This window comes from Erithacus rubecula, assembly GCF_903797595.1.
Source record: "Erithacus rubecula genome assembly, chromosome: 31".
Classification (NCBI taxonomy): Eukaryota; Metazoa; Chordata; class Aves; order Passeriformes; family Muscicapidae; genus Erithacus; species Erithacus rubecula.
The window spans coordinates 2257436-2279580 of NC_136682.1; the positions used below are offsets into that span (position 1 = coordinate 2257436).

The window sequence follows — 22145 nt, forward strand, 5'->3', positions numbered from 1 at the left end:
GGTCCCCGTTTTGGGGAGATTGGTCCCGGTTTCGAGGGGCTGATCCCGGGTTTTGGGGGGCTGATCCCAGTTTCGGGGGGCTGATCCCGGTTTCGAGGTGCCGGTCCCGGTTTCGGGGGGGCCGGTCCCGGGTTGGGGGGGGTTGGTCCCGGATTTCAGGGGGCTGGTCCCGGATTTCGGGAGGGCTGATCCCGGATTTCGGGGGGTGGTCCCGGGTTTCAGGGGCCCGGTCCCGGATTTCGGGGGGTGGTCCCGGGTTTCGGGGGGGCCGGTCCCGGCTCTGGAGTTTCTCCTCCCCGTTGCCCCCCCCAGCCTGCTCCGTGCTGTTCCTGGGCTCGGTGGGCACCGAGGCGCTGACCGGGCCCCAGGCCGTGGCCAAGGCTGTGGGGTCCCTCCTGGAGGGGACCCCGAGTGCGGGGGGGTCCCCCCGACCCCCCCCCAGCCCCGTGCACTTCAAGGTGTCGGCGCAGGGGATCACCCTGACGGACCGGCAGCGCAAGTGAGGGACCCCCAAACCCCCATCGACCCCCCAAACCCAGATCCCTCTAATCCTGCAATGACCCCAAACCTCCAACCCCCCCTCCCCTCCCCCACCCGGACTCCTTCAAACCGAGACCCCCCCCCCAAATTACCGAACCCCCAGAACCATCAACCCCAATATCCTCCAATCCACTGATCCCCTAACCCCGACAACCCCCAAAACCAACGCGACCTCCCCCCAGCCCCCCTCCCCCTTCCCTCCCCAGCCCCCTCCTCACCACGCCCCGTCGCCCCCAGACTCTTTTTCCGCCGGCACTACCCCGTGAGCAGCGTCACCCACTGCGGCACCGACCCCCAGGACCGCAGGTGAGGGGGGGCCCGGGGGGCGCAGGGGGGACCCCCAACCTTCCAAACCCTCCTAACCCCTCTAACCCCCCCAGGTGGGCGAATCCCGACGGGAGCACGGCCAGGTACGTGCAGAATCCCCCAGAACGGGACCCGCGGGAGGGACGGGGAGGGGGGCACAGGTCTGACTCTGGCCTCGGCCCCTCCCCCCCTCCGACCCCCCCCCAGGATTTTCGGGTTCGTGGCGAAGCAGGCGGGAGCCCCGGGGGGGGGCAACGCGTGCCACGTGTTCGCGGAGCTGGACCCCGAGCAGCCGGCTGGGGCCATCGTCACCTTTGTCACCAAAGTCCTGCTGGGGACGCGGCACTGAGAGACCCCAGGGACCCCCTCGGGACCCCAGAAACCATCTGGGGACCCCCAAAGCCCCCCGAGGCTGGGGGGGATCAGGGGCACCTGGTGCTGCTGGGAACACGACACTGAGGGACCCCCAGAACCCCCCACGACCTCCAAAAACATCTGGGGATGCCCAAAAACGCCTAGAGTCCCCATGCCGAGGGGGGACAGGGGGACACACATAACCAACCTCCCCCCTCGTCATCACCTTCATCAGCAAGGTCCTGAACACCCCCAACCCCCCACTGAGGCTCCCCCAAAACCACCCCCGGATCCCCCAAACCCTCCCAGACACCCCCGATTCGGGGGAGCACAAGGGGACCCCCCATAATTGCTCTCCCCACCATCTTCATCACCAAAGTCCTACTGGGGACCCCCAAACTCCCCCTGAGACTTCCCCCAGACACCCCCAGACCCTCCAGCCCTCCTTGGAGACCCCCAAAACCTCCTGCACATCCCCAACTGCCCTCTCAAATGAAGAAGGGGAGGCTGGTAGAAAAGGGGGCACAGGGACACCCCCCCTGCAATTTGGGGGATCCTGTGGGAATTCCAATAAATCCACATTTATTTTGGTGTAAGAAATGGGTTTATTTGAGGGGAGGGGGAGGCATGGGAAACCCCCCCCCCACCCATGTGCAAATGTCAAAGGGGACCCCAAAACCAGCCCAGCCCCCACCACGGAGCTGGGGACTCTGGGGGCTCCCATGGAATTGCAAGGGTCAGGTTACATTCATGATTGGGGGGAACCCCTAATTCTGCCCCCTGGAACCCCCCAAGAATGAGGAGTGCTGGAAGAGATGGGGGGGCACAGGTGTGACTGGGGGGGCACTAGGGGGGTCAGTGGAGTGGGAGGGGTTGGGGGGCTGGAGAGGGTCAAAGGGGTGGTTTGGGGGGCTTTGGGGAGCACAAGGGTCACCCATGGTGGAAGGGGCACAACTGAGACCCCCAAATCCACCGGGGGGGGGTCACTGGGATGATTTGGGGGTAGGGGGCAGAATTGAGTCCCCCCACAAACATGGGGGTGGGGCAGGAATGGGTCCCCCAAAAACATGGTAGAGGCCATGGCTGAGACCTCCAAAAACCTCTCTGGGGGGCAACAGTGGGGTAGTTTTGAGGGGTCAGTGGGGTGATTCACTTGGGGAACCCCCCCAAAGAACCCTCAAAGGGCAAAATTACAGGGGGCAGGAGTGAAGCCCCTAAAAACCACCTTGGGGGGGGTCTCCACGGGTGTGGAAACACCCTAAAGTGCACTGGGAGAGCCCGGGGTGGGTCCGGGAGCACCGCAGGGTTTGGGGTGTTGGGGGGCCCCACGCGGGCCCCCCCTTTATCCACTCAGGGGGTGCAGGTCCACCTTGACCCTCTCACCAGTGCTGAGCATCCCCACGGTGGGGAAGAGCCCCCCGGGGGGGACCCCAACCTCCCTGCGCCCCACGACCGTCCCGTTCCGCGTGAAGAACACCTGGGGAGCACAAATGGGGGGGTCACCCCGGTATTGGGGGGACCCCAAAAAAAAAACAGGTAAAGGGGGGAGTAAAGCAAGGAAAGATGAGCCAAAAGGGGGGTGAAGGGGGGATTTTTGAGGTTTTGAAGGGGCAAAAACACCCGGGGGGAAGGGTCAGGGACACATGGCAGGGTCACCTCAAAATAAGAGGGGAGGGCAGGGAGACCCCAGTCTCCAAAAAAATGGGGGCAAAGGGGTTGACCCCATGGTGAGTTCCCATGGGAACCCGGGGGGGGTTGCAGGGGATTTTTGGGGTGATGGAGGGTCCAGGGGTGGGGCAAAAATAAGTGTGGGGATCATAGACAAACAGGGGGTAACCCCAAAATATGAGGGGGAATGTGACACCCCCAACCCCACCAAAACCCGGGTGTTGGAGCCCCCAAACCGAAAGGAGAATTTTGGTGTGGAGCTCTGGAGGGGGTGGACAGGGAGGTTTTTCAGGGCACAGATTTTTTTTTTGGCGAGGTGTCCCCACCCTTACCACGACCTTCCTGCCCTCCTGCTCCTGCTCCATGTCCTCCCCATCCTCCTCTTCCTCCTCCTCTTCCTCTTCCTCCTCCTCCTCCTCCTCCAGGTACATCACGTTTCGCACCTTCACCTTCACCTCGGGGGGCTCCGAGGAGTCATCGCTGTCACCTTGGGGCGGGGAAAAGGGTGAGGGACCCGCCCCAGGGCCCGCCCAGGCTTTGGGGCCCCCAGCCCCGCGGTACCTTCGCTGTCCCGGCCGTAATCCCGAGGGAACATGATCCCACAGCCCATCACGTCACCCTTGTAGCAGCGGGGGCCGAAGGGATCCCCGACCCCGCTGCCGTGGAACAGCTTCCCATCGTCTGGGGGGAGAGCCCGAATTAGAGGGACCCCCCACAGTTGGTGGGGAATCCCCCCCAGACACACTCCATGGGGGTGCACCCCAAAAATAGGGGGAGAAATGGGAAGAGAAAGGGGTTAGAGGTGGAGAAGGAGGGGGAAATGGAGAAGGGGATTAACTGGGGACAGGGAGTGCACAGAGGGACCCCGGAATCAGGGGGGACTCCTCGGGTCATGAGGGGGATGCACCCCAAAAAAAGGAGAGAACTAGGCCTGAGAAAGGTGGAAGGAAGAAGAGGGTGAAGGGACTGAAAGGAAAAAGGAGAGAAATGAGATGAAAGGGGAGAAAAGGGAAAGGGGACCTCCCCCGAGGGGCTGGAAATCACCCCTCAGAACTCCCCATGGGACTGCACCCCAAAAAAAAAGGAGGAAACTGGGTTGGAAGAGGATGAAGGAGAAAAAGATGGAGCAAGGGAGAAGGGAGGAGGGAAGGGTCATGGGGACCCCTCAACTTAGAGAGGGGGGAAGAGTAGCAAGAGGTGTCACTATTGGAGTCCCGCATTTGGGGGGGTCCACCCATTCTGGGGGTCCCCCCCACTTTTGGGGGGCTCACCCGCATGATAGGCCACCGAGCCCCTGCTCCAGCCGGGGTGACGATTTTTGGGGTAATCCTGGTGGGGGCACAGGGGAGGGAGGTGAGGGCAATGCAGGCTGCCCAGCCCCCCCAAATCGCGGACCTCAATTTTCCACCCCAAACCCCCATTTCTGACACCTCCCCCACCTTTCAGCCCAGCCCCGTCCCCCTTTACTCCATCTGTAACTCCTGCATCCCCATTTCTGACCCCCATCTCCCCCTCCCCTGCCCCCCCCAGCTCTGTAGGTGTCCCCAGGCACCCCCGAGCCCCCAACCCCGAGCCCCCCGCGCACCTTCCTGGCCACGCCCAGGGCGATGTAGCATTTCTCGCCCGGGTCCAGGATCTCCAGCTCGAAGTAGTGGCTGCGGGGGCTGAGCGGCCGCCGGGCCTGGGCCAGCCCCACGTCCACGATGCTCTTCCCCTTCCCCACGTACTCCAGCACCTGGGGGGGCGCGGGGAGGGCTCACACACGGGGAAAGGAGCACCCCCCAGTCCGGACCAGCCCCAGATCCGTGATATTTATCACCTTCCTCGTCTAGTAACAGCACCTGGGAGGGTTTGGGGGATCACAGGGGCTGAGGGAAGGATCATAGAGGGTCCGGGGGGGGCACACACAGGGGATTTGGGGGCAGCCAGAAACCCCCAGACTCCCGATGTCACGGCTGTGACCTCCTTTACTCTGCCCCCGTGTCACGGCCCCCCAGCACTGGAGACCCCTCCTGTGCTCTCCCCAAAACTGTCCTTACCCAAACTCGCAATTTTCCTCACTCCATAACCTCAATTTCTGACCTCCCAGCTCAGGGAGGGGGTCCAACCTCTTCCAACATCCCCCTCCACTCCCCCACACTCTCATTAGGTGCTCCCTCCCCATTTCCCTGTGCCATCCCCAGTCCTGGGGGAGGCTCCAGCCCCCCCTTTCCCCCCTCCCCTTTTTCCCGGGTGCTCACAGAACCACAGAGCCGCACGTCATGGAGCCTCCCCCACTCCTCCTCCAGGCTGTCCACCAGCATCGCCCCTCCCTCGTCCTCGGACGGCCCGGGCGGGGGCAGGTGCAGCCGAACCTCCTCCCCCAGCGAGTGCAGCCCCACGGCTGGGAACAGCCCCGGGGGCGACAGGGGCACCCCCAGACCCCCCACCTGCGATTGAGAGAGTCAGGGGGTGAGGGGGGCTCAGGGACAAGGGTACTCCCAGGCCCCCCCATCTGGGATTTAGGGAAACACCAAATTGGGAAGTGGGGGGGTTCTGGAGGCTTCAGGGTTTGAGAAGGTTTGGGGGTCCTCCCATCCTCTGTCCATTCTTTGTAAGAACAGCTGGGGGGGGGGGGCAAAAGGACCCCCCGTTTAAGGTTTTGGGGGTCCCGGGAGGTTAGAGGGTGCTCTGGGGTGGGGGCTCACCCTCTGTCCGTTCTTGGTGAAGAAAACCTGGGCGGGGGGAGCCCCGAACGAGCCCCTCTCGACACCGCAGCCGATCCGGTCCCCGGAGCTGCACTTGGAGCCGAACTGGCGCCCCTTGGCTCGGCCACTGTAGAGCCTGGGGCACGCCAAAAACGGGGGGGACCCCGGAAACGGGGGGATTCAGAACGGGACGGGAGGGTGCCAGTAATGGGCAAACCTGGAGCAGACCCCAAATATCGCGACATGCCCCAGTCCTGCTGCCTCCACGTATCAGACATTCCAAGGTGCCAACCCCTCAATATCCTGATATCCCCCTGCTATTCCGACACCTCGGTATCCCAAAGCACCTCATTCCTCACCTCACCGTCTAACACCCCAACACCATGGAATTCCTTAACACCCCAACACCTCCCCGCTATCGCGACATCCCGGCGCCGCCGCCGCGCTGTCACGACACTCACTTTCCATCATCAGCGTGGTAAGCGACGGAGCCGGGCCCCCACCCCGGGGGGTGCTCCAGGCTGTGGCAGTGCGGGACCAGCCCCACGGCGATGGTGCCGCGGACCCCGCTGTCCACGATGGACACCTGGGCAGGGGGCGCTGGGGTCAGGGCTGCGCGCCCCCCCCCCCGGCCGCCCCCGCCCCCCGAACCCCCAGGCTCACCTCGAAGTAGTTGCTGTCGCGGGTCAGCGGCCGCGGGGCCACGTAACAGCCGACCTCGCCCGAGGGGCCGCGGTAGCTGCGGGCGGGGGGGCTGAGACACCCTCGACCCCCCGGCTACCCCCAGACCACCCCCCAAATCTGTGCGTGCTGCCAGAGCCCTCCCAGCCCCGCGGGCGCCCCCAGCCCGTCCCGCCCTCGTGGGTGCATCCCCCTCTCCTCGGGGTCCCCCAGCCCCTTTTTGTGGGTGCCCCCAACCCTCTCCGTGTGCCCCCCGCCCCCTCCCATCCCCATGGTCCCCTCTCGTGCCTCCCCGGAGCCCCCCAGTCCCCCCGGGGTACCTGAGCGTGTCCCCATCCACCAGGATGTGCCGGGCACGTTCCTGGCAGCGCAGACCCCGATCCCGGTCCCGATCCCGGTCCCGATCGCGGTCCCGATCCCGATCTCGGTCCCGATCTCGGTCCCGATCCCGGTCCCGGTCCCGGCCCTCCCGCACCTCCCGGATCTCCCGGATCCGCCGGCGCCAGTTCAGGAACCTGAAGTGCAGGTTCAGGTCATCCATGGCGGGGGGACTCCTGCGGGGAGGCAACGGTGGGACCCCCGAAAGGACGGGGGGAACCGGAACCGACACCCCGAACCCAACGTGAATCCCCAAAACCCGGGACCCCCCAACGCTGACCCCCAAACAAACCTGAACCCACAAAACTTCCCTCAAAACACACCCCATCCTCCCAGTCACAGCTGAAAACCTTAAACATACCTGACTCCCGAAAATCCACCGAAACTCTCAAAATTAATCCTCAAAACACACCTAATGCTCCAAAATACACCTAAGCCCCTAAAGACACCTGACTCCCTAAAGGATACCCCTAAAGCACCCCCCTAAAACCCATCGGGCCCTCCAAACACACCTGGACTCCCAAAACACACCTGAACCTTAAAAAATCCACCGGAGACTCCCAGAACCGTCCTCCCAAACATATACCTGAAACACCTAAATCACACCTGAGACACCCAAACCTGCCCCTCAATACACACCTGACCCCCCAAACCCCACACCCCCACACCCAAATCACACCTGAGATACCCCAAATCTGCCCCTTCACACTTGAGACCCCCCCAAACCTGCCCCTCAATACACACCTGGCACACCCAAATCACACCTGAGATACCCCAAATCTGCCCCTTCACACCTGAGACACCCAAACCTGCCCCTCAGTGCACACCTGGCACACCCAAATCACACCTGAGACACCCAAACCTGTCCCTCAGTGCACACCTGACCCCCCAAACCCCACATCTGGCACACCCAAATCACACCTGAGACACCCCGAACCTGCCCCTCAATACACACCTGAGACACCCAAACCTGCCCCTCAGTGCACACCTGAGACCCCAAACCCCCCACCCAAATCACACCTGAGACCCCCCAAACCTGCCCCTCAGTGCACACCTGACCCCCCAAACCCCCCACCCAAATCACACCTGAGACCCCCCAAACCTGCCCCTCAGTGCACACCTGACCCCCCAGACTCCCCCACCCAAACCACACCTGCCAGCCCAAACCTGACCCCTAATCCCTGACACCCCCCCACACCAATGTCCCCCCATTCCGGGGGTTCCCTTTCCCAGCATCGCTGTTCCCAGAACTCCCTAAGCCCCCAATTCCCCCGGCACCGCGGCCGCCCCCCATCAGGGGCCCCCCCAGACCTCCCCAATTCCCCCCAACTCCCCTCACGACCCCCAATTCCCTCTCACATTCCCCGTCCCGGGGTCTCCGCGTCCCCCCACCCGACTCCTCAGGGCCCCTCCCAGTCTCTCCCGGACGTCCCCAGGCCCCCGAACCTTCCCCGGAGCCCCCCGGGCCCCCAGCGCCCCCATTACCGGGGGTCCCGCCCCCTCCACGGGCCGCGCTCACATCCGGGTCCCGCTCGCTTCCGTCTCCCTGCGCCCGCCCGCTGTACCCGCGGGCCAATCGCGCGCCGCCGCGCCGGGACTGGCGGCCCCGTCAGCCAATGGGAGCGCGCAGCGGGCGGGAGGCGGGGCCTAGCAGGGAGCGCGCCTCGCGGTCACGTGGTACTACGGGCACGGGGCGAGAGGCGCAAGGGCGCCCCCTGCAGGACGGGGGAGAACTGGGGGAACTGGGGAGAACTGGGGGAGACTGGGGAGAATTGGGGTGCAGGAGCCACTGGGGAAACTGGGAAAACTACAGGGAATGGGGGGGTTACGGAAAGGACTGTGGGGAATTGGAGAATACTGGAGGCACTGAGGGAGTTCAACTGGGGGTCAAACCAGCACGAGGGTTGCACTGGGGACATGGCTGGACTGGGAGTCACTGGTTTGAACTGGAGGTGCTCTGGAGGGGTTTCAGTGGTCCCTCAGACCAGGGGTGTTTGGGGGGAAGACTTCACAAGTACCTCTATTGGGTGGATTTATTAGAAATGAAGTAATTAATACACCCTCACCCCCATGACACCACATGGGGTAGGTCACAGGCCACACCTGGCCTGGTGTCCCCACGTCCTCTTTGCTGTGCCTTGTGGGAGGTGGCACTGTGACCTGCCACAGCTCGGGTGTCACCTGGGGGTGTCCCCATGTTGTCACCCAGAGTTCATTGTGGGGGTGGCAGCAGTACCAGGGTCCCATCACAGCACTGTGGCACCATCAGCGTGTCCCATTGTCACTGTCACCTACATTTCATTATGGGGGTGATACTGTGACCTGTTACAGCTTAATGTCACCAGTGGGGTGTCCCAGTGTCACTGTCACATACAGTTCAGGCAAAGGGGTGACACTGTGACCTATCACAGTTCCTCATCATCATCAGGGTGTCCCAGTATCATTGTCACCCACAGCTCAGCCATAGGAGTGACACTGTGACCCATCACAGTTCAGTGTCCTCAGGAGGTGCTTCAGTCACCCACAGTCCATCGTGGGGTGACACTGTGACCCATCACAGTTCAGTGTCCTCAGGAGGTGCTTCAGTCACCCACAGTCCATCGTGGGGTGACACTGTGACCCATCACAGTTCAGTGTCCTCAGGAGGTGTCCCAGTCACCCACAGTTCATCGTGGGGTGACACTGTGACCCATCACACGGGGTGTGACCCATCACGGGGTGTCTCAGAGTTTCTGTCACTCACAGCTCAGCGTGGGGGTGACACTGTGACCCCAGCAGGGAGGTACCTGGTGACCCCCTGTGCTCTTCCCTGTCCCCATTAGAGCCCAGTGCCCACATCCCCGTCACACTCCAGTGTTCCAGTCACACCCGGTGTCCCCCTCACAGCCAGGTGTCCCCGCTGAGCTGACCCAGCGTCCCGGTGCACCCGTCACTCCCCGGTGTCCCCCTCCAGCAGCCCCTCGTCCCCCACCCTCAGCCCCTCGTCCCCACGGGCGGTGCCCAGGATGCCCCCGGCTGCCCCCAGCGCCACCAGCGCCGCCAGCGCCGCGGCCCCGAACACCTGGCGCGTGCCCAGGGGGTGTCCGGGCAGCGCCGGCAGCGCCAGCGCCAGCGCCAGCCCGAGGGGCAGCCGCAGCCAGCGCGCCCCCCCTGCCGCGGCCCCGCCGCGCTCCAGCCGCCGCCGCAGGAACGCCACGGCCGGGAAGTAAATCCCGCAGGAGAGCTGCAGCGCCAGCACCGCAAGGAAATCCACGGCGGGGTACGGAGGCACCGGCAGCGCCAGCACCCCCAGGGCCAGCGCCAGCAGCAGGATGGAGCCGGGCAGGAGCCGCAGCGGCTGCAGCCGGAGCCCGCCGCTGACGCCGCGCCGGAACAGGGCCGAGCCCGCGGCGCTGGCGGCCGTGAAGCTCGAGAAGGCGATTCCCAGCGGGATCCCGTGCGGCTCCACCACGGGCGTCCAAAGGAAGGCGAAGATGAGCAGGATGCTCTCCACCAGGGCCTGGACCAGCCCCAGGAGCAGCAGCCGGGGGTCGGACAGGAGGCCCCGAAGGCCTTCCCCGCAAACCTTACCGCAGGAGCGGCTCTTCCCGTAGTTCTCATCCCAGTTTTTCCCAGCGAAGATCCCCGAGAATGCCAGGAAGGGGACGGCCACCAGGAACGGGGCCACAGGGCCCAGGGCCAGCCCCTCGGCCACCAGCTGGGCTAGCAGGCCGGCCGCCACGGCCAGGCCGCTGTTCCAGAGCGCCACCAGGGAGAAGGTGCCGGGGATCCACTCGGCTGGGAAGTCGTGGCGCTCCAGGTGCTCGTGCACGTACCAGCACTCGAAGGCGGAGAAGAGCAGGGAGGTGCCCAGCCCGGCCAGCACCCGGCCGGCCGCCAGCGCCAGGAAATCCCGGGAGAGCTGCAGCAGGCAGGACACGGAGCACAGCCCCGAGGACAGCACGCATGACTTCTTGCGGCCCAGGCGATCCACGAAGGCGGCCGAGAGCAGGCCGAAGGCCAGGTTGGAGGCGAAGCCGCAGGAGTAGAGCGCCGCGATCTGGCTGCGCAGGAAGCCGCGGCTGTGCAGCAGCTGGAACAGCAGGGGGCCCTGCAGCCAGTCGGCAGCCAGCGCCGGCAGGTAGCCCAGCAGGAACTGCCGCTGGAAGTGCAGGAAGGCGGGGTTGGAGGGGCAGGGCTGGCGCGGGGGCGGCTCCAGAGCCAGGCAGCTGAGGAGGAGCAGGGCGAGTGCGGAGCAGGGCAGCAGCAACATGGTGGGGAGGGGGCTCAGGAGGGCCTGGGGAGGGAAAAACGGGGCATCAGCACTCGGAGGAAACGGGAGAGCCCAGAGGTGCCCCAAACCCCCCAGACAGCCCATGGGTTCTATAGGGACCCCCCACCCCAAAGGGACCCATGCGGGGAGGGGCTACAGGAACCCCCAGCCCCTAAAACAAACCATGGGAGGTTATAGGGACTCCCGGCATCACAGATTTGCCACACAGTCCCTCACAGCTCCTCCATAGGCCCCAGCCCCCCTCCCAAGCCCACACAGCCCCAGCTGGGCCGCACAGAACCCCCACACACCCCAAACCCCAGCAGAGTTCGCCACAACCCCCCCACAGACCCCCATACTCCGCAAGTGGCCCCTCACACACGCTCCAGATCCCCCACACCCCCACACACCCTCCTTAAGCCCCCCATATATCCCCGACAGCCCCACACAGCCTCCCTCCACTTCCCACAGCCCCCTCTACACTCCCCACAGCCCTCCCCCGGACCCCAGTGGCCCCGTAGGACCCGCAGACACCTCTCAGACCCTCCGGAGCCCCTCCACCCCTTCTGACAATCCCCGGGCCCCTCAGGGCCCCCCACACGCCCGGTCCCCACCGGCACCGCAGCTGCCCCGTGGCGCCTCCGCGGAGACACTTCCGCTTCCGGTCCCCATGGGCGCCGCCATCTTGGCCCGTGTCACGTGACACAGCGCATCACCTCCCCCCACACGGACACCCTCCCCTCCCCCCCCCGCCCGTGTCCATGGAGACCCCCGGAGACGCCACGGCGAATTATGGAGACACCCCCCCAAAGGGACCCCCAGACAACCCACCGGGGATTATGGAGACCCCAAGTACCCCCAGAGAACCCCCATGGGGGGGTTTTCTGCATCCTCACCCCAAAGAAACGCTCCCCAGACACACCACGGGGGATTTGTGGGGACCCCCGCCCCCAGACACCTCGTGCAGAGACCCTCGAGCAAATCCACAGCGCAAACCCCTCCGTGAGCTCCCCCGGGCAAAGCCCCTGGTGACCCACCCCCCAGAACGCCCCGTGCAATGGACCCCGATCCCCCTCCCCCGTGAAACCCCCCCTTTCCCGATACAGGGGATCCCCCCAGCGCCCCTCACTCACCGCCGCTCGGGGGTCTCCGGAGGGGGCCGGACGCCCCTCACTTGATGCTTGGGCGGGGCCGGAGGGGGGCGCGGCGCGGGGGGGGGCAGCATCGGGAGGAGGGGCGGCACTGGGGGCACGGGCGGGGGTGACACAGCGGGGGACAGGGCGCGGGGTGGCACTGGGGGCAGGCGGGGGACAGGGCGCAAAAGGGGGAGCAGCAGGAGGGGCGGCAGGGTGGGGGGTGATATTGGGGGCAGCAGGGAGGGGCATGACAGGGCGGGGGGGGACACTGGGGACAGCAGGGCAGGGGGTAGCACTGGGGAAAGGGGGATGGGGGGTGACACTGGGGACAGGGGGGTGGGGGGCACCAGGCGGGGTGGCAGGAGGGGTGGCAGGGCAGGGGGCAGCAGGAGGGGGCGCAGCAGGGCGGGGGGCAGGCTGCGGGGTGGCACTGGGGGCAGCAGGGGGGGGAGAAGCAGAAGGGGCAGGGCGGGGAGCAGAAGGCGGGGGCGCAGCACGGCGGGAGGTGACACGGGGGGTGACAGCGCGGGGAGGTGCCCCCGCGCCGCCGGGAGCGGGGTCGCGGCCAGCCCAGCCCCATGGCCGAGCCGTGGCCCACCCCCCCCGTCCCCCCCGGGGATTTACCGGGAAAAGCGGCTGAGCGGGGGGAGCGGGGAGGGGGCACGTGGCGACACCCGTGGGTGAGGGACACCGGGACGTGGGGACATGAGGACACGGAGGGGGGCACAGGGGACATGGGGACACCGGGGACGTGGTGATCATGGGGTGCGGGGGGACATGGGGAGCACCTGGGGACAGGGGGGATGCGGAGGTCACAATGGCGTGGGGGACGTGGGAGAGCACAGGGGACATGGGGGACAGAGGACACCTGGGGGACACCAGGACTTGGGGGGGAGGGGGACATGGGGCAGCATAAGGGGCGCGGGGGCCATGGTGTCATGGGGACACACGGGGGACATTGGGGTCACGGGGTTATGGAGGTCACAGGGGACAGGAAAAACACGGGGAGACGTGACTGGCGTGGATTCAGGGTTTAGGGACTTGGGGGGCACGGGGATTGCGGGGGGATGCTAGTGCGGGGGACACAGGGTGGGGGCATGCGGGACACGGGGGGACGTGGTAGGGACACGATTTGGGCTCACAGGGAATTACGGGAACATGGGGGTTGCGGGGAGACTTGGGGGAAACACGGGGGGACACAGCGACTGGGGGAGACACACACGGGGGTCCCAGCGTGGCGGGGGCGGGGCCGGCGCCGCACAAAGGGGCCATTGAGCCGCCGTGGGGGAAGGGCGGGGAGAGGAATTTCCACCCAAAACTTTTTCCATCAGCCCATTCCCGTCCTTCCCCCGCTCCAGCCCCTTCCCTCCCCTTTCCTGGCCCGGGGGAAACTGAAGCAGGGGGGAGAGAGGCGGGGGGAGTTTACACGCGTGTCAGGGCATGGCTGTGTGGCACAAACCCCGCACACGTGTCCCCTTGCCCAGACGTGCGTGTGCACGCTGGAGGCTGTGCCAAGGTGTGTGACACGTGCAGTGACACATGAGCACCCCGCGGAAAGGTGGCACGTGCGACGGTCCCGCGTGGAGGTGCGGTCCCCATGGAGGGCCCCAGGAATGCAGCCGGGCAGGCGGCAATGGCACAGCCCTCGCACACCCAGACACACCTGAGCACACGCACTCGCCCGGGCACACCTGGGGACGCGCACACACACCGGCGCACAGGAGACACACTGGAGGAAGATGGAGCGGGGGACTGGGAGAACTGGCAGGACTGGGAGGGATTGAGGGGTGACAAGGGGACTGGGAAGGGCTGGGGAGGTGACAGGGGAACTTGAAAAGACTGGAAGAACTGGGAGGACTGGGAGGACTGGGGAGACGGGTGGTGGCATGAGGACTGCGAGTGCACGGGTGGAATTGGGAGGGACTGGGGAGGGCGTGACGCGGGGACTGGGAGGAGTGGGAGGGGCTAGAGGTGACAGGGGCGGGGCCTGGATGCCGCCCCCAGGGAGGGGGGACACACACATCTAATACCGTGTGACACATGTGACACGTGTGTACGCCACACCGCGTGTCCGCGCCCCCAGGCCCCGCCCACCGCTCCAATCCCCGCTCATTCCACATGCAGCCCCGCCCTCGATTCCCGCCCCTTGCTCCGACCACGCTTCATTCTGACTCAGGCCCCGCCCCCTTCCGGCCCGCCCACGAGGCCACGCCCCGTTCTGATACAGGGTCCCGCCCCTCCCTCAGACCCCGCCCTGCTCCCAGTTTAGCCACGCCCCCAAACACGCCCTCACATTCCAAATTTCACCGCTCCCCAAGCCCCGCCCCATTTCCCCTCCCTTTCATCTCCTCCCGTGAAAACCCCTCCCCAACGCAAGCCCCGCCCCCACAGTCTCCGCACACCCAAGCCCCGCCCCCCGCGCAGACCCCGCCTCATTCCCCGGGCCCCTTTCAGCCCCAGCGAACCCAAGCCCCGCCCCTCGTGCAGACCCCGCCCCCCGGCCCCGCCCCCGCAGCCGCACCCTCCGGGGCCGCTCGGGGCCCATCGCGACCGGGCCGATCGCGACCGGTCGCGGCGGGGCCGAGGCGCCGGGGGGCAGGCGGGGGGGCCCGAGGCCGCCATGTTCGGCTGCGTGGAGGCGGCGGCGGCGCCGCGGCGGCTGCACGACGTGACGAACCGCGGGGGCTGCGCGCTGCGCAGGGTCCCGGTGCCCGCCGGCTGCGGCGGCCCCGCCCGCAGAGGTACCGGGGCGGGGGACGGGGGGCGAGTGGGGCCGGGAGCGCCCGGGGGTCAGGAGTGTTGGCGAGTGGGTGTGGGGCTGAGGGGGCGGGAAAGCGCGGCCAGGTGTGGATGAGTGTGCAAATGAGTGTGAGAGCGAGCGCGAGCGTGCCGTGGGTGCGGGGGGGTGTTCGTGTCGCGAGTGGGTGCGAGCGGTGTCCGAGTGAACGTGCGAGTGTGCGAGTGAGTGTGCAAAGGAGCGTGAGCTGCGCTGGTTGTGGCACCGCGGGGCCGTGGGGAGGGGTCGGGGCCGTGGGGGGGTCGGGGCCGTGGGGAGGGGTCTCCCAGAGCGCACCCGAGTGTGCAAACGAGTGTGAGAGGGAGTGCCAGTGTGCGGTGCGGGCGTGGGGGCGGCTCCGTGTCCGCGAGTGGGTGCGTGGGTGTGCCGCGGGCTGGGGTGGAGAGAGCGTGTCCGAGTGTGGGGACGCGCCCGAAGGAGGGTCAGGGGTCCCGGGGGGTCAGGGTGACCCGCGGGGTGGGGGAGTGACGCGCGTGGGTGCTGGACCGACCCGTGCGTGTGTGGGAATGACGCGGGGCGATGGCCGGGGGTGTGTGCGCGGGGGGGGGGGGGGGCAGGTGTGTAAGGGGGGGACATCCCCAAATTCTCCCCAGCAGGGACCCGAGTTGTGGGGGCTCGGTTTTGGGGGGAGGGCAGGGTCCCAGAGCCGTTTTGGGGGAGACCCAGGGACGTGGGGACCGCAGTGGGGGAGCCCCTTTGGGGGGGATGGAGGGACCTGGAGCCTGTTTTTAGGGAGGTCGCGGTGTCCCGGGACAGAAATAGGGATCCGTTTTTGGGGACAGGGACACAGGAGCACAGAGACATAAACCACATACACCACACGGGACCCCTTTTGGGGGTGCCGGGGGCTCTGGGCCCTGTTTTGGGGGGCTCAGGGGCCCCGAACCTTGCTTTTTTTGGGAGGTGACTTTGTGGAGGTAGAAAGAGGCACCCGGTTTTGGGGGGAGACCCACGGCGGGGGGGTCCCGGGGGTCCCACAGGAGCCCTCCGCGTGTAAATCTGGGCACAAACAGGTTGGGAGGGAAGAGAATCCCCTCAAATCCCCCCAAATCTCCCCCCTATGCCCGCGGTGCGTTGCCCCCTCCCGTATCCTCTCCCCTCCCAGTTCCTCGGCCCAACTGGTTCCAGTCGGGGCCGCGCCCACCCCCCCGCGTCCCCCCCGCGCTGCCAATGTGGCACTTTAACCCCTGCAGGGCCGCCCCAAAACCGCCCGAACCCCCGAACGGGGGGACGGCGTGGGGGGGAACAGGGAGCACTTTTAGCAGGGGCAGGGTGGGCGTCACATCTCAAGTTTTGGGAGGGGAACCCCCCCCCCCCCCCCCCCCGCCCCGGACGGTTTTGGGGTGCTGTTTTCTGATGCTTTAATTTGGGTTCCTCCCTCTTCAAAAATCAAACCTCAAGAGAAAACACCCACGGTGGGGTCCCCCCAAATATGCCCGCACCCCTCAAATGAACCCCCCCACCGCCCCAACCCTCCGTGGGGAATCCCCAATATTGATGGGGGTTTATAACCAGCCCTCCCCAAACCCGGGGTATGGACGGGTGGGTCCCCGTGCCGGGGTCCCCAATTTTGGCCCCGTTTTTAGGATGGGGGGGCCTCCCCCGCCCCCCCACCCCGGGTTATTTTTGGGTGCCCGTGGCACGCGCGCAGAGTCCGTCCCCCCCACCCCCCTCCGTCCCCCCCGCGGTTACAAACACACCGCTCGAGGCCGGAATTTCCTCAATTTCAGCAATTTTGGGGTTTTTTTTTAGCAAAACACACAAAACCCACCCAAAAAAAAATCTGAAACCAGTTGCTCCTCCTCCAGTGCCGCCCGGGCTGAGCGCTGGAGGGGCTCCTCCCTTCTCCCAGTGCCACCCCCAGCACTGCTTGGGGGGGGATCTGAGGGGGCTGGGGACCCTTCTCCAGAATTTTGGGGGTTGGGGAAGCTGGGGACATCCCCATGCCAGGTTTTGGGGTTTGGGGAGGGGGTCGCGGCGCACACTGACATGCCCCTGGTGACATCCCCGGATTCCAGCCCCCGATTTTAGGGTTTCCAATTCAGGTTTTAGGGCCGGGGAGGTGAGAGTAACACCCCCAAAATCACACCCTCCCTGTGCTTTAGTTTTCCCCTCCTCCCGATGTGGGCCGTGCCTTTGGAGAGGGCTTGAGAGGGGCTGTTTAACTTCGCCCACCTTTTGTTCCCCCAGCCCTGGAGCCCTCCCCTGGGCGGGTTTTGGGGGACACGGGCGCCCCCTCCCCACCGCCCCCGCCCCGCGTGCACAAACCTTGCTTCGTGTGCAGCGACCGCAGCTCCGGGTACCACTACGGAGTGAGCTCCTGCGAGGGCTGCAAGGTGCCTGGGGGTCGGGGGGCAGCGGGACCCCCCGGGCAGGGGGACCCCTCTGAGGCAATGGAAAACCTTGGGGGGGGGCACAGGGGGACCCCTCTGAGACAGTGGAAACCATCGGGGGGGGCAGCGGGACCCCCGGGGTAGGGGGACCCCTCTGAGACAGTGGAAAACCTTGGGGGGGGCAGGGGGACCCCTCTGAGAAAGTGGAAAAACTGGGAGGGGCAGGGGGACCCCTCTGAGACAGTGGAAACCATCGCGGGGGGGCAAGGGGACCCCTCTGAGACAGTGGAAACCCTGGGAGGGGGGGCAGCGGGACCCCCGGGGCAGGGGGACCCCTCTGAGACAGTGGAAAACCTTGGAGGGGGCAGGGGGACCCCTCTGAGACAGTGGAAACCATCGGGGGGGGGCAAGGGGACCCCCCTGAGACAGTGGAAACCCTCGGGGGGGGCAGCGGGACCCCCGGGGCAGGGGGACCCCTCTGAGAAAGTGGAAACCCTCAGGGGGTGCAGGGGGAACCCCGTGATGGGAGTGGGGGAAGTGGGGACCCAGAACTTGGAGGATGCCCTGGGGGGTCCTGTGGACACTGTGGGGACCTGCCCCAAGAAAAGGGGAACCCCCCAAGCCAGTGGGGACCCACTTGAGGAATGGAGACCTCCAGGGGGAGTGGGAATCCCCCAAGCACGGGGGAGCTGTAATGGGGGGCACTTGGGGGCATCACAGACCCTGTGGGGTGAGTGGGACCACCCTTGGGGGATGGGGATCCCTTCCCAGGCACTGGGGACCCCTCAGGGACAATGGGAACCCCCCTGGGAAATGGGACCCCCCGAGCCCTGTGCCCCACCCTGGGGTACTGGAGAGCCACTGGGGAGCCTTACTGGGATCCCTGGGGATGTGATAGTGGTGCCCCCAGTTTGGGGGTGCCCTGGCCCCCCCCTCTGACGCCCCATTTTCACCCTGCAGGGCTTTTTCCGGCGGAGCATCCAGAAGAACATGGTGTACACGTGTCACCGTGAGCGCAACTGCCAGATCGACAAGGTCACCCGCAACCGCTGCCAGTTCTGCCGCCTCCAGAAGTGCTTCCAGGTCGGAATGTCCAAGGAAGGTGCGAGGGGGTCTGGGCTGGGGGGTCCCCCGAAGTTGGGGACCCCCCCCAAAACGTCACTAAGGGGCCCTGGTGGTGTCCCGGTGGGCCTGGGGATGTTCCTGTTCCTGGGAGGGATTTGGGAAGTTTTTGGGGCTGTAGTGGGTACTGCTGGGTGTGAGGGTTCCCCCCTTGGTCCTGCAGGGGGGTCCTCTAAAATTGAGACCCCCCCAGAGCTTCACTGCGGGGTCCCAGGGTCCTGGGGATGCTCATGGTGGGGGTGTTCCTGTCTCGTGGGGGGATTTTTGGGGGATGGGAAACCCCACCTGGGAGGGATCTGAGGGGGCACAGTAATGCCCCCAACCCCCCTCCCCCAGCCGTGCAGAACGACCGGAGCAAGAGGAAGAAGGAGGTGAAGGAGGATCCAGGGGGGGATGATGAGCTGAGCCCTGAGCTGGCTGAGCTGGTGAGGAGGGTCAGCAGAGCCCACCAGGAGACCTTCCCTTCGCTGGGCCAGCTGGGCAAGTACACCACGGTGAGTGGGGCTGGGGTCTGGGGGGATTGAGCAGGGACCCCAACCCTCCCCACAACCCTCAGATCTGGGGCAGGGTCACTGCTCCCTCCTGAGCCCCCCAAACATGAGCACTGGGGGCAGCTGGGGCACATGTTCAGGGGGAGTGGGGCACCAGGTTTCTGTTCCCAGGGGCTTTTGGGGGTCTCTCTGAGGGGGGAACCCCGACCCTCACACCAGCAGTTGGGTTCTCTCTTGACCCCTCCAAAACAGGAGTGCTGAGCACTGGGGGTGCTGGGGGACAAGTTCAGGGGGAAGGGTGCACTGGGACTGAGCACTGGGGGTTGTGGGGGATGTTTGGGAGGTTAGTTTAGGGAGGGACCCCAAATCTGGGTCCTGAAGCAGGGTCTCTGCACCTCCTGACCCCCAAAAATTCAACTACTGAGTAAGGGATGCAGCTGGACTTCAGGGGCTGGGGGTCACTGAGGGGGAAAGTCCCAGCAGGTTCCAGGGGGTCCCAGCAGGTCCTGAACCCCCATAACTGAGCCCATGCTCCCCAAAACTCGAGCGCTGACCACTGGTGCAGCTGGACCTGGGGCTGTGGGACAAGTCCAGGGTGCTGGAGTTGGAGTCCTAGAGGTTCCAGGGGGTCCCAGGAGCTCCTGAACGATCCCCCTAACAGAAGTGGGACCCCCCACTGTGCCCCCAGAACTCGAGTGCTGACCACCGGGTGCAGCTGGACCTGGGGCTGTGGGACAAGTTCAGTGAATTGGCCACCAAGTGCATCATCAAGATCGTGGAGTTTGCAAAGAGGCTCCCGGGCTTCACAGGGCTCAGCATGGCTGACCAGATCACTCTGCTCAAGGCTGCCTGCCTCGACATCCTGGTGAGGGCTGGCCATCCCTGGGGCTTGGGGGGCTCCTCACGATATCTGGGGGCTCCCTGGGGGGGGGTTGGGAGCTCCTTGAAGGGGTCCACAGTGGTCCTGACTGCACCACCCCACAGAGAAATGTTCTGGACAGGCTAGGAGGTCTCCTGGGAGGGCTTGGGTGGGTTTGGAGATCCTTTGGTGGGAAACTTTGGGGTACCTTAGGTGCTTTTATTGATCTTGGACAATTTCGGGGTGTCCCTGACCCCAACTCCCCCCAGTGCTGCATCTGTCCTGTGGCAGAGCTGGAATGCTCCAGGATGGGCAGATTTTGGGTGGGTTTTAGGGTCCCTGTCCTGCAGATGCTGTAGATCTGCACCTGCTACATTCCAGAGCAGGACACAGTGATGGGATGAGCTGACCTGGGTGGATTTTTGGTGTCCCTGTGTGAATTCTGTTGCCCCTGGGTAATTTTGGTGACCCTGGATAGATTTGTGGTGTCCCTGGGTGATCTTGGTGACCCTGGATGAATTTTTGGTGTCCCTGTGTGAATTCTGTTGCTCCTGGGTGATTCTGTTGCCCCTGGGTGGATTTTTGATGTCCCTGTGTGAATTCTGTTGCCCCTGGATGGATTTTTGGAGTCCCTGGGTGATCTTGGTGACCCTGGATGGATTTTTGGTGTCCCTGGGTGATTCTGTTGCCCCTGTGTGAATTCTGTTGCTCCTGGGTGATCTTGGTGACCCTGGATGGATTTTTGGTGTCCCTGTGTGAATTCTGTTGCTCCTGGGTGATTTTGATGACCCTGGGTGGATTTTTGGTGTCCCTGTGTGAATTCTGTTGCTCCTGGGTGATTCTGTTGCCCCTGGATGGATTTTTGGTGTCCCTGGGTGATCTTGGTGACCCTGGATGGATTTTTGGTGTCCCTGTGTGAATCCTGTTGCCCCTGGGTGGATTTTTGGAGTCCCTGCACACATTCTGGTGCCCTGGGGTGACTCTGGGCTCCCTGCCCTGCAGATGCTGCGGATCTGCACCCGCTACACACCCGAGCAGGACACGATGACGTTCTCGGACGGGCTGACGCTGACCCGGACCCAGATGCACAACGCGGGGTTCGGGCCCCTCACTGACCTGGTGTTTGCCTTCGCGGGGCAGCTGCTGCCGCTGCAGCTCGATGACACCGAGACTGGGCTGCTGAGCGCCATCTGCCTCATCTGTGGGGGTGGGGACACGGGGGCGTCAGGGGGGTGTGGGGGACACAAGGGACTGAGCTGTGTCCCCTGAGCTGTGTTCGGCTGCGGAGGTGGGGACGCTGGGGGGGGGCGCGGGGTCTCTGGGACAGAAGGTGGGTGTGTGGGGACACGGGGACAGTGTCTATGGTGTCTCTCTCCCTGCCCAGACCGCATGGAGCTGGAGCAGCCCCGGATCGTGGAGCGGCTGCAGGAGCCGCTGCTGGAGGCTCTGCGGGTCTACGCCCGGCGCCGGCGCCCGCGGCAGCCGCAGCGTTTCCCCCGCATGCTGCTCAAAATCACCGACCTGCGTGGCATCAGCACCAAGGGTGAGCAACCCTGCCAGAGCCCAGAGCCCCCCAGACCCCCTTAGCATCACCCCAAAACCCCCACGCCACAATGATCTTCCCAAATCCCACCAGGACACCCCCAACCCTGCCCCTGGCACCAGGGGAGTTGAAGCTCTCAGGGAAGGGCAGCTGAAGATTCTGGGGGTGGTTCAAGGTTTTGAGGGGGGGTTTGAAGCTCGTTTTGGTGGTGGTCAGGGTAGCTGGGGAGGTTCAAGGTTTTGAAGCTTTTCTGGGGTTTTGAAAGTTGGGGACTTTTGAAATTTGGGAGGGTGTTGAAGATCATTTTTGGGGGGGATTCAGTCTCTTGTGGGGTGTCAAAGTTTTGGAGCACTTGAAGCTCATTTTGGGGGTGTTCAAGGCCTTGAAGGAGTCCAGGATTTTGGGGTTTGAAATTTGAGGGGGTATTGAAGCTCATTTTTTGGAAGGGGATTATATTTCTTAGGAGGGGCCTAAGGCCTTGAGGGGGGCCCAGGTTCAGGGGGTGTTGACATTTTGGCTCCCCAGGGGCAGAACGAGCCATCACCCTGCGCACGGAGATCCCGGGGCCGATGCCGCCCCTGATCCGGGAGATGCTGGAGAACCCCGAGATCTTCACCGAGGCGGGGGGCCATGGCCCAGCCCCAGAGCCCCCTGCTGCCCAGGACAGTCCCCCCGGCCCCCCCAAATCCCCATAGCCCCCCCCGATATGGGGGGATCTCCAAAGCCCCTCCCAAATGGGGTGGGACGTTCAGAGCTGCCTTCCAGGGCCCCCCCTCTACTCCGTGGAGGGGGAGCTCCCCAAAGTGCCCCCCCCACCCCGAATTTGGGGAAGGGGGCAGAGACTGACAGAGCAAAGCTATTGCCTTAAGCTGGAGGGGTCTGGGGGTGCCCCCCAAACCTCAGCTTCATGCCAAAGCCCTCTCAGACCCCGCTGCCACCCCTCCTTGTACTGGGGGGGATGTGAGGGGGAGGAGTTCGGGGGCCCAGCCCTTCCCCCC

At 65.2% G+C, this 22145-nt stretch overlaps 4 protein-coding genes and 1 long non-coding RNA gene across 8 annotated transcripts in view; 2 read left to right on the plus strand and 3 right to left on the minus strand.

The window, feature by feature from the left end:
- TNS2 (tensin 2) overlaps positions 1-1273 on the plus strand; it is a 9847-nt gene extending 8574 nt beyond the window's left edge. The window contains 4 exon segments of the mRNA XM_079329267.1: positions 223-499; positions 778-846; positions 921-950; positions 1054-1273. Of these exon segments, the coding sequence (XP_079185393.1) occupies positions 223-499; positions 778-846; positions 921-950; positions 1054-1195 (518 nt within the window). The 3' untranslated portion in view covers positions 1196-1273.
- A 516-nt stretch (positions 1274-1789) lies between these two features.
- Positions 1790-8182, minus strand: SPRYD3 (SPRY domain containing 3). 3 transcript variants are annotated; one of them, XM_079329077.1, is made up of 11 exons: positions 8100-8182; positions 6557-6790; positions 6219-6294; positions 6017-6141; positions 5556-5691; positions 5109-5297; positions 4454-4603; positions 4140-4197; positions 3430-3549; positions 3201-3355; positions 1790-2677 (listed from the first exon to the last, which is right to left on the minus strand). In XM_079329077.1, exons 2-11 carry the CDS (start codon positions 6775-6777, stop codon positions 2543-2545), a joined length of 1365 nt encoding a protein of 454 aa, XP_079185203.1. In that variant the 5' UTR covers positions 6778-6790; positions 8100-8182; the 3' UTR covers positions 1790-2542. The 3 variants fall into 3 exon arrangements, with proteins under 3 accessions (XP_079185203.1, XP_079185201.1, XP_079185202.1); XM_079329075.1 differs by lacking the exon at positions 8100-8182 and having other exon boundaries at positions 6557-7036; XM_079329076.1 differs by lacking the exons at positions 1790-2677; positions 6219-6294; positions 8100-8182 and having other exon boundaries at positions 3222-3355; positions 6557-7038.
- A 439-nt stretch (positions 8183-8621) lies between these two features.
- Positions 8622-9316, minus strand: LOC306813734. Its single transcript, XR_013777020.1, has 2 exons — positions 9235-9316; positions 8622-9016 (listed from the first exon to the last, which is right to left on the minus strand). It is a non-coding gene; the product is annotated as an uncharacterized lncRNA (long non-coding RNA).
- A 171-nt stretch (positions 9317-9487) lies between these two features.
- MFSD5 (major facilitator superfamily domain containing 5) lies at positions 9488-12074 on the minus strand. 2 transcript variants are annotated; one of them, XM_079329314.1, is made up of 2 exons: positions 12000-12074; positions 9488-10890 (listed from the first exon to the last, which is right to left on the minus strand). In XM_079329314.1, the coding sequence occupies exon 2, from the start codon at positions 10864-10866 to the stop codon at positions 9544-9546; it is 1323 nt and encodes a 440-aa protein (XP_079185440.1). In that variant the 5' UTR covers positions 10867-10890; positions 12000-12074; the 3' UTR covers positions 9488-9543. The 2 variants fall into 2 exon arrangements, with proteins under 2 accessions (XP_079185440.1, XP_079185439.1); XM_079329313.1 differs by lacking the exon at positions 12000-12074 and adding an exon at positions 11401-11571.
- Positions 12075-14498: 2424 nt separating this feature from the next.
- On the plus strand, positions 14499-21900 carry RARG (retinoic acid receptor gamma). The gene is made up of 8 exons (XM_079329315.1): positions 14499-14743; positions 16990-17135; positions 18093-18234; positions 18591-18748; positions 19434-19610; positions 20607-20811; positions 20989-21147; positions 21673-21900. The coding sequence occupies exons 1-8, from the start codon at positions 14623-14625 to the stop codon at positions 21840-21842; spliced, it is 1278 nt and encodes a 425-aa protein (XP_079185441.1). The 5' UTR covers positions 14499-14622; the 3' UTR covers positions 21843-21900.
- The last annotated feature ends 245 nt before the right edge of the window (positions 21901-22145 follow it).